General features: G+C 35.6%; 1 protein-coding gene across 1 annotated transcript in view; it reads right to left on the bottom strand.

The window, feature by feature from the left end:
* Positions 1–13,358, bottom strand: part of DCC (DCC netrin 1 receptor) — a 1,009,790-nt gene that overhangs the window by 240,804 nt on the left and 755,628 nt on the right. The window contains exon 12 of the mRNA XM_054583674.1: positions 10,330–10,379. Coding sequence (XP_054439649.1) covers positions 10,330–10,379 — 50 coding nt within the window. The remainder of the gene's footprint in view (positions 1–10,329; positions 10,380–13,358) is intronic.

The raw sequence follows: 13,358 nt of genomic DNA, 5'->3' as shown, positions 1-13,358 counted from the left end.
ACTAGACTTAGTTTCATTGCTAAAGAAGCTGTATCTTAAAATACTACTCTTAGTTACTTAAATACTTTAAAATACTTTAGGTAGTTGCACCATTATTACCTGGAAACATTTGTTCTATACTTCTTGTCCAATTTAAGTCCATTCGGTATAGTTTTGTTTATTATGTAAATTAACATTTGCTAATAAAATCTATGCCCAGTTCTCTGACTTGAATTTTCTCTGAGTCTAACATAACATTTTCTAATGGGTCCACACCACAGCTGCTAAAACAATTAGAGGTTTTGTTTTATTGCCAATAAACCTTTAGGGATAAAGCAAAGCTCTTTTCTGTGACCTCAATTTTTCCCTTTTAGACTTTTAATAACAAATACATGCTAGAACTTGGAATTGAGGAAAAACTAGAATTTGTTTGGATATGGCCAGAACTCTTTTAGATTGTTTAATATAGTATGCTAAGCTGTTAGCTTTGCTCACTTAACAAACTGTAGTTCTTCTGATGTGTTTTTAGGCTCTCAGGGAGAAACACGCAGTTGTAGGGGACAGGTTCTCACATGTACATTCACTGCAGGAAAAACTGGGAAGTCAGGCAATGAATTTTTTTGAAGCTCCTCTTTAGTTCCCTTTCTCAGGAATTATATTGACCTTTTCCTGTGCTTTCCACACACAGTTCTGGTGTCCACTGGATGGATGAACTTAACTTCCAGTCTAGACCTGACTTTCTGCCTGGAAACTAATCTCACTGAGAATGTAAACCACTTAAAGGCAAAGCTTATTTTGAATTCTTATTAGCATCCCTCCCCTCATATAGTCCTGTATATAAGAAGCAATGTGGCCAAATGGCCACCAAGCCTTGCTTGGGTTTAGATCCGAGTGCTGCCCCTTCCTCTCTGTGGCATTGGTATACATCACCTAGCCTCTCTAAGCCTCGGTGTTCTTTTGGGTAAAATGGGGATAATTTATACAATCTACTGACTTTATCAAATTATCATACTCATCAACCTCCACTCCCTTGCCTTCCTTAGACAGTTTAGATTCCATGAGTCTTCTTTTTAATCACTCTCTTGAAAAACTTCTTAGCTAACTTCACCCCTTCTCCCCTGGACAACACCAAACTGAATAAAACCCAACTATCTGCCTACCTTAGCCCTGCAACCAAACAACCAACCATGGGGAGAAAAACAAAAACAATTGTATTAGCTAATTTCACATTAAGTTCAGGACAAAAAATCTCAAATGGTTGGTCCACACTGCTCGGCAATCATAATTTCATGCATGCTATGATCTCTTTTTTTTACAGTTTGAACTCTTTCCTCATCTTTTTCCCTGTCTTCAAATCCTCCAAGACTTTACACTCTAGTCATGACCATTTCTCAATACTTCTCATCTTCCTAGCACCAAACTGACTAACATAACTGTATCCACACCCACTCTCTGCCTTTGCTCATCTTGCCAAGACGGATGTCCCTGTTCCTCTCCACTGAATGCTGCCTTCCTGCCAATTCAAAGTCTTGCATTCCTGCCATTTCCACTCTCTCTTCTGCACCACAATGCTCTCTGGGTGCTGCACTATTTCCAAAAGTCGCAGTGCCTCTTATGTTCAAAAAAGGAAATGACAACAAAAATAACTGAATAAACAACAAAATTTCCCTCAAGCCTACCACCTCCTCAAGCTGCTGTCTATTTCTTTGCTCTATTTTAGGGCAAAACTTCTCCAAAAACCAAGAAGAACACATCATCTAAAGTCATTCTAGGCAGCCCTTCAACTCTCCATTTTCATGCCTCCTCCCAGAGATATCACTTTGCTGTTATTATTTTATTAAATCCTTCATCAATGTGACATAGTGACCAGCATTCATCCTTCCCGCTTGGCTTCTGGGACGCCACTCCTCTTTGTTTTTGCCCACCATTCTCGCATCTTCTTAATGTGCCATGTCCCAAGATTCAGCCATTTTATTTCTAATCACAGTCTCTCCCTGGTGTCATTGATATGACAGTCACTCTTAAATTTCTATCTCATGAGTGACTAGTGATCACATCTCCAGTCTCACAGACCAAGTTGTCTACATGACTGGCATCCCTAATTATCCCTACATATCTAGTAGTTTTTTAAATTCAAAATACCCCCCAAATAATTTAGTGTTCTCTTTAAGCCATTTTATTTTCTCTACTCATCCTCATCTCAGGGTTTTTGTGGCCAAAGATCTAATATCTACACTCAATTCTTCTCTTCTCCTTGTCCTTTCTATCCAACACATCAGCCAATCTTATTGGTTCTCGATCCAACACATACCAAGAATTTTCCCACTTTTTTATTCATCTGCTCTGACTACTGGTTCCAGCTAAAATAATCTCATACAGAGGACTCAGTTACCTACTAATCAGTCTACCTGTTTTCACTCTGCCCATCCCCAATAATTTTCCTCACAGAAGTATGATATTTTAAAAAGTCAGATGAGATCATTCCCTTTTTTAAAAACCCTCTTCATCACCACTGAATGAAATGCCAATTTGTACCGTGTCTCTAAAGCTCCATGTGATCTGACCCTGACCCAGAAGCCTGTGATCCATTCCTATTGCTGTTATTTCAGGGTCATAATCTTGTACACACAGGTCCCTTCTCAAGGCTTTTGCACTACTTGTTAGCCTTCCTTGAAATGATTTACCCCGAGTGTGCACAAAGCTGGCCTCTTTTCATGTATTTGTCTCAGCTCAAGTGTCATCTCCTTAAAAGGCCTCTCCCTCACAATCTGATTTAAACTAGGTTCTTCTCTAGCATGTGACTGTGTTTAATTTTCTTCAAAGAAGTTACTATTCTATTGTGTTAAGTGTTCATTTCTCTATTTGTTTATCAGTCTATCTCCCTGTACTTGAATGTAAGTAAGTTCTTGGAAAGAAGGACATTAGACTATTTTCATGTACCTCTTTTAGCAATATGCACAGCTCAAAGTTAGTATTCCAGTAATTAGTTTAATAAATAATACCTATAAGATTGTTAGAAGAATTAAATAAAGTGATGATTTGATTGCTCCTCACACAAAAATACCTAATGAAAAAGTTATTGCCATCATTATTATTATCACTGGGTGCTCCTAAAATGTCAAGAATGTTAATTACAATAACCCATGCTAACATCTAAACTATTTCAGATGAAGTATTTGTGTTTTTTCTAAGATTTTATATACTTATTTTTAGAGAGAGTGGGAGGTAGGGAGAGTAAAATGGAGGGAAACATCTATGTGATAGAGAAACGTTCATCAGTTGCCTCTCATATGTGCCCTGGCCAGAGACCCAACCTGCAACCCAGGCCTGTGCCCCAACCAGGGATCAAACCAGCGACCCTGTGTCTTGAGGGATGATGACCAATCAACTGAGCCACAAGGGTCAGGCTGAAGTATTTGTACTTTAACAGTTGTTTTCACATGTAAACAATATTTTAAGCTATATTAGAGAATTACATTTTTTTTCCATGTAGGCAAAGGTTTCAACTTCTCTCAAATCAAATCTCATGGTTAGGGACTGCTTTTACTTAGTGGCAGAACTGAACTTGTTCATGTCTTTTAACTAATCAATCATTCCAACTATAAGAGAGACTTCCATGAAATAAATTAAAATTTGAGGCCTTACAACTAGACCAAGGTCCATTTAATTTAAGCCCATTATTAAACCTCCCACTTTTCAAAAATGTATGACTTGAGGGAAACCTCATTAAACTTCATGGAAAGGCTAAAGTGAGCTTTGCCTTTGGAGCTAACAAGAAATGGAACCATTAGAAATATGTGTGATGAAGTACAAATTATAAGGTGATATTAAAGTGTGACTAGAACTCAAAAGAGAATGGTATTCTATCACATAGTTTAGTCTCTGTCAAAATTCTTTGTGCAGATATACTAAAGGGCTGTGACTATAATAAAACTGCAAAGGGCAAAATACAATAAGTCCTCAAAACACAAAAGAGCAAAAAATGGTATATTTAAGTATTTGAAATATGAAGATGAGAACCATCTGGAAAGTGTTTTTCTAATCCTATTTTCATTCTAAAAAGTTCCTATTGGCATGGAGACTTAATTGCATCTCCAACTTATTCAGATCCTATAATAGATGTCATAGGTAATTCTCAGATCCCTATTCTATAATTAGACACATAGGCACTTGAAAGGCTGTTTCTATATTCACATCTAGCTTTCCAAAAATTTAATTTGTCTTCCCTCTCTCTCTCTCTCTTAAACTTAATGCAATTTGCTTTAAATTAACTTAGGTGAGAATATACTTTTCGGGGGAGGGGAGATTGCTAAACTTATGGAGCACTTTGTTCTTATTGGAAATATATATGATGCCCTTAAGATAAGTTAAGCTTGAAAAAGTTTTAAAGAGAGCATTTAGTGTAAAAGGCTTTTGTAGAAAGAAATAATTTGGGCAAAGCCAAGTTAGATCAAATACTTCTTACGGCCTTTGGTGTCTCTAATATGGGACTTTCTCTTTCTCACAATTTTTTAAAACATAGCAACTTCATCACTTGGGAAAGACCATGAGAGAAGTAGTCCCTGGGACAGACTTCAGGAAGAACAGCTCTAAAAAAAATGAGTGAGTGTGATGCAAAGACATATTTTGAATTTCCTGAGTATTCTCTTATTTGACTTATTTATGGAATGCATTTAAATTGGCATGATGCATTTATATTTAAAAATTGGTTATCCAATTTTTTTTACTATCCTCAGATCCTTCCCATTCATTGATTATCCTTATCTCTTATTGTATTTTTGCTTAAAAAAGGTGGAAACTGTTGACATATTGGAACTTCAAAAAAAATCAAAAATCAAAAGATCACTTGAGGTGAGAAGCTCTGGTCTAAATTGTGGTAGGACCTGAAACTTGAGGTTAATGGGGGGAAATTAGGTTTTCAGAGTTACCTGGGGACAATCCTATGCATATAGTTCTGGTTCCTTGTTATTCACTTTGACAGTTGGCTTTATCAGTAGATTTTTTAAAATCATAAATGTGGATCTTGGAACAGAAGTATTCAGAGAGTACTATCAATAATGGGAAGTGAGGTATTTCTTCGTGGCCAATTAAAGCATCTGCCTATATCCTTGACCACTGTGATTCATCATATCCTTCCTTCTCCCTGTGGGAGTGAAGACCTGAAACTTTAAAAGTGTTTCATTTCTCTAGTAAGATAAAGTGAAGAGGCAATCAAACACTTTCCATGAATTGGTTTTCTTTCTCTTTTATAGGGTAAGTCAGAGTACAGGATGTAGAATGGTGTGGTCACCAGGGCCAGGAGGAAGGGAAAGACTGGGGTGTTAATAGTTGATGAATACAGACTATAATGAAAAAAAAAATTACCTTCTGCGACAGCATGGATGGACCTGGAAAATATGTTAAGTGAAATAAGCCAATAAGAAAAAGACTAATACTATATGATTTCACTCATGTGTGGAATCTAAAGAACAGATTGAACTAACAAGCAAAATAGAGACAGACTCATAGAGATCAGGATGACACCTATGGGTAGGGGGAGTTTTGGGGGTAGAAGAATTGAGTAAGAAGGTAGGAGGGACTCAATGACATGGACAACAGTGTGATGATTGCGGAGGGGTACAAGGGGGCTAAACAGCAATGGAAAATACAATTAAAAAGTAAAAAAATAAACAGGAAAAAAGATAAAGATATTGTTTCTTACACTGTAAAAAAATGAAGAGAGTTCTGGAGATAGATGACGATGATTGTCACAAAACAATGTGAATATACTTATATTATTGAACCATGCCTTTAAAAATGGTTAAAATGGTCAATTTTGTTTGTTACCACACTAAAACAGTTATTAATTTTTTTAAAGAAGTAAGTAGAATAGCATATATGTGAACGTGGTTCTATCTTAACTGCATACCAAATACAGTTTTATTTTTGAGGAGTCTCGTGAATTACTATATGTAGTCTGATTTTAATATAAAATTTTATATTTGACCTATTCTACAAATTCTAGACACAAACAGAATACTCTGTAAGAACTATATTGCCTTTCTTATAATTATGCTCCTATTCTCACACCCTTCCCAAAACTGTTTCCGTCCTAATTCCCTGGACATCAGCTATGTTCAAAGAACAGTTGTGTAATGAATCAATAAAGGGATCAATAAAATAAACACAAGAGATCTACATCTCCTTGAACTGAATTGATGGATAACTGCACCAGGCACTGTGTTCAAACAGAAATCTTGTGTATTTTGATTGAGGACAAACATCAGTGTTTCTGGGTATAAATATTACCGTATTTAAATTGTCCATCAGTAAGCAAATGCCATTTTCTAAGTTACTGTTAAATGGAATCAGTCATCTCCTATGTGTCTTCTTTCTCTGCACTAAATCTATTTCAGAGACCTCCTCCATTTGTGAGGGGAGGACTCAGAGCTCTGGGTCCAAAACACTCAGTCCCGAAGTGTATTTTATGAAGGATTTAGGATGATACAAAAAGAAACAAACTCATAAAATTTTTTCAAGAGCTCTCTGAGGCCCGTGCCTCTGTATAATGTATAGCAGAGGGACTGCCATTTACAGAAAGTGTGGTGAGCCTGGAGAGATAATTCCAGAACACCTGTGTAAATGGAGGTTTTCAGGGAGGCTGTGATGCAGCAGGGAGCAATGTGAATTCAAGTGCTCCCTGCACAGTCAAGAGAAGACAACCCCAATTTCAGACAGGAAACTGCAGAGGACCTGCAAATTAATATCATAACTCACGTTGGCTCTTTGTTGTCAATTTCTTTAGTTTTTTCCCCCATCTCTTCATTTTCACACTTTTGCTCACAGTACCTAACAAGCGGGTATCACCGATGGGGGTCAAATGTAAATGACTCACTCAGCTATTCACTTGGCTATCACTTCTGTTGAAAAGAGAATTATCACTAGCCCAAGGACAGAAGACAGAAACCTCAGGCTAAATGCATGCTGTCACACCACATCCTCAGAAGCATGCCCCCCTGAGGTTAGTTACCCCAGGATACAACACTTAGGTTCCCTCTGTTTTGTTAAGAAAGAAAAAAGACAAAACATCTGGGGTCAAAATGATCAGTTTGTTTTCTGGAGTTGGGAGTTGTTTTAGTTCTCCCTTTGGGTAGTTTCTGGGTAAAGGGAATTGTATGATAACGAAACTAATTTTCAAGTTATTTAAGCATGCCAAATTATGCTGGCTGACACAGGAGTGAGATGCTTTAAGATTCAGGAAGAAACAAGTCACATTTTCTACTGTAGTAGAGAAGGCATCACACATAGTATCAAACTGTGAATACTAAGGGGGTACCAGCTTTCAGAAATGTAGCACAATGACAGCCACAGAGATGCATCTGGTGCTCCAGGATAAAGATTTCAACAATAGAAAGGTGTGCGGGAGAAGAATCCAATAATCTGCATTTAAAACATTTAAACCCAACATCCATGCCTGGTGATAGCTTCTTTTCTTTTTCTTTTTAAAATCTGGGTTAAAATTCCATTCCTTACAATTCCCCTATAGAGCTCAGTTGAAAAGTATATGAACTTGTCAGTTAAGTTCAGTATATTTTAGCTAATATACTTGTGCCATTTTCTCTAATTCTACAAAGATAAAATGATTGAGAATCTAATAAGTAGAAATACAGTTACAGATGTTTGAAGCCACGAGAGATTTCAGAGATGATTTCTTCAACTCTCCCATTTCATCAGTGAGGATATAATGTCAACTTTGAAGAGTTGAAAAAGGTTGAGTGTGATAAGATAAAAAGTGAATTTTCTCTCATGTTTTTCTACTAAACTGTGAGCTCCTTAGAGACAAAGACTGTTCATGTTTTTAGCATTATACATTTGTTGGTTTAAATATACAGTAGATAAAGAAGATAGATAGAACCTAGTATTACATATATAATTATGTGCACATAAGTGGTATGTACCATATATATGTATATATTATATATATATATATTATGCATGGATAGTAGATATTTGATAAGCACAGAGTAAATGTTGAATGAGTAAATTAAACTGAGACATAGTGACTTTACAGAATCTCAAAGAGGTAGTAAAAGAACCCAAGAACCTTGAATCTCAGATACACTAAATGATCTTCTTCCCAGAGTTTTTATATTGGAATGAAGAAAAATACTCAGGTGACAATTTAATGAGCTCTTTGCTTTCTCTTAGCCTGTGCTTTACATGCTAGTGAATGAATTAGGGTATAATATTTCTTTAAATTATAATTAAATTTAAAAGTAAATCTTAAGCAAATTATCCTTATAAAACTTTTTCCTAATAAAACAGTCACATTTTGAAGTCTATACTGTAAAACATTATTTTTCTTTCTAATAAAAATGTTATTTCTTGTAAGCAAAATGTTTGTACAAAAAATAACCATTGCATCATGACTTATTATTACTTAAAACTAGTATCTATAGTTCAAGCCATTCCCTCAGAACAAAATTTGTGTTCGCACTTACCCTGCAGAAAAGGATCCTAGTGTTTTTCTTCTCTGATTACAGTTTTATAAGGTAATCTACTTGGTTTTTAAGAACAAGAGTAACACCATTTCTCTTGGTTCTTTTACCTAAGGGTGTAAGGTACTCTCTGTTTGCACACGCGTGATCATGATTTCTTGGTCCAACTGGCCTTTGGCAGTCATAAGCCCAACAAGTACCTATAAATGTGACTTCCCAGTTCTATACACAGAAATCTTAGCCACCTGTATGCAGAAATATTAGCACCACCAAATTCCCTCCTTGCTTATCAATAAAATAATCAATTATGTTTTATAATTGCAAATATGATACAGCATAACATTTTAAAATGTGACACTGTTCTTTCTATATTAAATAAAAGTCCCAAGAAAAAAATAACATGAAAGTCATAATTCTGTTAGTCTGAAAGAATATAATGATTATTTGACAACAATGTTTCTTTTGAAATAAATTGTGTTCCTTGAAATGGTATTAGTCAGGGGTAAACATTAATGTATTTGAGAACTTTTCTTTCAAACAAAAAGTAACTATCAAAAGAGAATATGATTTTTGTCTTTCTCTCCATCAACATAATGGGAATGAAAAAAGGGGATTTTGGTGTTTTGATTATCCAGTTTCTTTCCTTTTGGTAACAATCCAAGACAAATAATTTACAATTCCTTAAAAGCTATGAAATAATATAACAGAGGGAGGAAGAGAGAGGAAAAAGCTTGCTAGCACCTGAGGCAACTGCAATCATTCTGAAAAGCTCATGAACAAGTTAAATTTTCTAGCCGTGCAACGTTGGGAGATAATTATGAACAGATAGGCATAGGAGTGTTTATATTTGGTAGCTGCAAGCACTGAGTATTAGAGAAGAGTATATGTTATAGAAGTGTTATAGAAGAATACATATAGTTGAAAAAGTCAATTTTGCAGTTCAGGAATTACCTCTCCAGGAAAGTAATAAATCCATATTCAAATACAGTCAGCATCCAGGGTCATTCAGTAATGCCTTATTCACATTTCAGGAAAAGAATTTCACCCTTAGTTGGACTAGGCTTTTAAAAGACACAGGCATGCTCCCTCTAGAGCTTAGGGACCAGTTAGGCCAGTCCCTGACTGCGGCCCCGGGACAGTGACGTGACTGCGTGAGCACACACAGCAGGTCCTGACAGAGCTGTGCCTGGCCAGTCCGCATTTGCTTCTCCCTGCTACAGGGTTTAGGCTGATTTCCAACCCTGGGACACACTTGAAATAAGATGTTTCTAGAAAACTGATTTCTGGCATGAGGCTCCTTTCCTACAGGTATAACTAGCCTAATTTAAGCCCTTTTGAAAATTATATAAACTGTCCATGCCAAGAAACATTAACCATTGGGTAACATTGCTTCATAAATATAACCTTATTGGACCTCAAGAATGGCCTTTAACGTCTATATTCATAAGGGAAAAATAGGGATAATGAAACATTCAATTCTAATGAATCTGTCAGGAAACAAAGTCTTTTGTTATCCCTCTGTTTTAACTGTTTTCTTCACTCCTGTAGTCTGTTGTTCCATCCAACATATTATGTTCTATACTGGGAGGTATCAGTAAATAGACATCTTATTTTCCTGGTGGAATAGCCTTTCATCATTATAACATTTATAAAATCAAGTGTAAAAGTAACCAAATCCTTTCCATAATTAATTCAAGGGTAGTGGATGAAGATGAGGGATCAATGCCACCCTCTATGTGGTTCTGGGACATTTCTTCATGTGGGGGACATTTTTTCATGATGGGAGGCACCATTCACCCTGCACAGTGGGCAAAGGTTGAGCAAAAATTATATGCATACAGGTAACAAAACAGTGAACAGTTCAACAACTTACCCTTGAATTGACCACTTCCAACGAGACATTCTGAGGCGGGGCGCTTGGCACTAAAAGAAATAAAACAAGGGGAGGTGGTCACTCCAGAGTCAAGAGAGAAAAATAGCAACACTCAGGAATATGTTTTTCTCACAGTCCATGACGAAAAATAGGTAAGTTGATCCAGGTGGTACTTTAAAATTTTCCTGAAGACATGGGAAATAACTGCATTTGTTTATTTTTACTCACTTGGTGGGCCAGTTATCCATTTAGGGAGCTTCCAAAACTATTAGGCAAGAGAGCCCCTGCTGTGACACCAGATACTGACATTTAATTACAGCTTTCTGGCGATAATCTTCCCAGAGAAACGAATCAAAGAACACAGGAGGTTTCCTAGAGTGGTTTTAAAGGCTTAAGATGCGGTGCATTTCAGGATCTGCATGATTTTAGGATGAAACATGTCATTCTAATGGTCACTTGTGTTGCTTAATCCCTTTAATGCAATCTTTATTCTCTCTTAAAAGGTGAAAAGAAGAAATACAACCAATTTTTTTTTAGCTCTATGTAATTAAACCCATGTGTCACAGATTGAGGTTACCAAATGGCATTCAGTGAGTCAATTCTATTAACAAAGGAACGGTTTATTTTTCTTCATGGATTTTCTAGGAATTTTGTTTCTGTTGCCCGCATTTTGATTGTCCTACTCCTCATGAAAGAAGGAAGAACATATACAGTTTTCCTTATAACATTTATAATGAATATTTACTATATCACAAATTGAATATTTTATCATGTAAACAATTGAAAGAGAATCATTCACTGAATGGCTCTTCTATGTCAGGCACTGTAAAGATGTCTTGGGTAAATCATAAAAAGGAATTAAAACTTTCTGCCCCACAATAGGAATAAAAGTAGTATTAAATAAATGTTTAATACGTAATCTGTAAAACCAGTAATGCCTATCTTTGTTCATGATAAATTGGTGAATTTAATGGAGAATAAATGCTCTTACCATTTTCAAGAGTTTTATGCCATGTTCCCTTTCTTTATGCTTAAACTTGGACACTATCTATGTTTTTCTAGGGCACTTATATTTTAACCAGAATTTATTTATGTCTTACTCTGATTTCCCCTTACCCTTCTGAAGAGTAATCACCACAATGGCATGATACATGTATAACTAATCTTTAAATCCTCCAATCTGACATTCAGTTAATATTTACAGACTCAATGATTAAATGAACAAATGAGTACTTACTTAAATATTAGCTCCTGGGCCTTTCTGGGCAGGATGGGAATTGTAATCACTTGTTTTGTTTTAATTTTGAATGTGTCTTAGTGCTTCATAAAGGATATAGTTAATGTAGCTTGTGATAAATTGCTCACTGGAGGCTTGTTTTTCATGAATTACATCACCAAGTATTCTTTCAAAAATATTTCATAATTTAGGAAATAGATTTTATTATTTAATTTATCTTAGTTCATATTATGGTGTTTTTTTGTTTTTTTTATCAAACATGGACTATAAAACCCCACACAGACCAAAATTTTTGTCCTTTTTTGCTACTGCATCCTCAGTAGCAGCAAGTCTCGCATGCAGGTGTTGAATAAATAGAAAAGTTGTAAGATATAATACAATCTTATTCATATTCAGGGTTTTTGCCACAACGACTTTTTTGAATAAGGTATACCATGCATATAGTAAAATGTACAAATCTTGAATGTATAACTCAATAATGTTGTATGTCTGTGGGTGTGTTCCCATTTAAACACCACTGATATGAGGATAAAGAACACATACAGTCCCCTGAAAAGCTCACTTGCATCTCTTGCTAGTCAATTCCAGTGTTCTGACTTCTAACTCAATAATTAGTTTCGCTAGTCTTTGAGCTTACTAAAAATGAAATCATATTTTTTCCAATTATATTGATGTATTTTGTCTATTCTTAGCAATATAAATCTCTCTTATGTTCCACTGATACCACTCTATTTTTGTCTTAAGAAAGTAGAGAATTTTTTCTATAGTAATTTTTGTTATCAATTACTACTCCGTCCTTCTCACTATCCATTCCCATAGTATTTATAGATAAATAGATAATGCATAAGATCAGGTGTTTGATAGAAGTAAGTGGAGTCTACATTTATTTGGGCTATTCTTTATTTCCGTTATTTGACAATGTTTCCTTGTCTCATGAGGCAGAAGGAAAGGACTTGGTTCATTGCTTTTCTCTCCAAAATGTCAAGCAATTTATCATTTACAACAGGTTCATTAAAGCCAATCAGAAGTGTTTGGTCCAGAAATTCCTCTCTATATGATGGAATATGCTGGTTTGAAATCCATGGTGATGAGTCATTCTGTAGAGTAGATCAAGTTCCCACATTTGTAAATGAATCTCCATTAACAAAATCACTTGGATTCTTCCTCTTAGCAAGTGGGTGCTGTCCTATACTCATAATGTATTAATTTTAATAATTCAAATATATTTGTAAGCTTTATTCATGAATGAACTAATAAGAGACATTTGTTATAAGAGAAACTCACTATATTTCCGCATTGAATCCTGCCTCTTTATTTACCAGTTTATGTGACCTGGGTCTGCTTGTTACTAGCTTTTGTTATCTCTATCTTAGGTATGTCATCTGTAAAGCCAGATAAAATATATAGTAGTGTGAGAATAAAAGGTTAAAAATACAAAGAGCTTAGAGCAGGGCCTTCCACTACTAAGTACCCAATAAATATCAGTGATAGCAGTAAGAATCATATTCCTGTAAGTTAAGTTTGCTTATGAAATTGGATCCCACTGTTTTCGGACATAGGAAAAGCTGGCATGAGCCCGAACAAATGTTAATCAATTCATCAAATCTATTAATGACCTAACCATGTCAACTCACAACAGACAGTGTTTGGGAACAAAATGAAAAAACTAGTTCCATTCTACACTAGATATGAGGCTGTATAGACTGATGCTCTGCAATCCCAAATGGTTTGAAAAAGTGGATCACTGTAAACCAATGATACACTACATAGAGGAATTTGAACAACAACAGAA

Source organism: Pteronotus mesoamericanus, unplaced genomic scaffold (assembly GCF_021234165.1).
Source record: "Pteronotus mesoamericanus isolate MK-2021 breed Mesoamerican mustached bat unplaced genomic scaffold, CSHL_Meso_final contig_74, whole genome shotgun sequence".
In the NCBI taxonomy this organism is placed as follows: domain Eukaryota; kingdom Metazoa; phylum Chordata; class Mammalia; order Chiroptera; family Mormoopidae; genus Pteronotus; species Pteronotus mesoamericanus.
This window is presented reverse-complemented; position numbering and strand designations above follow the sequence as displayed.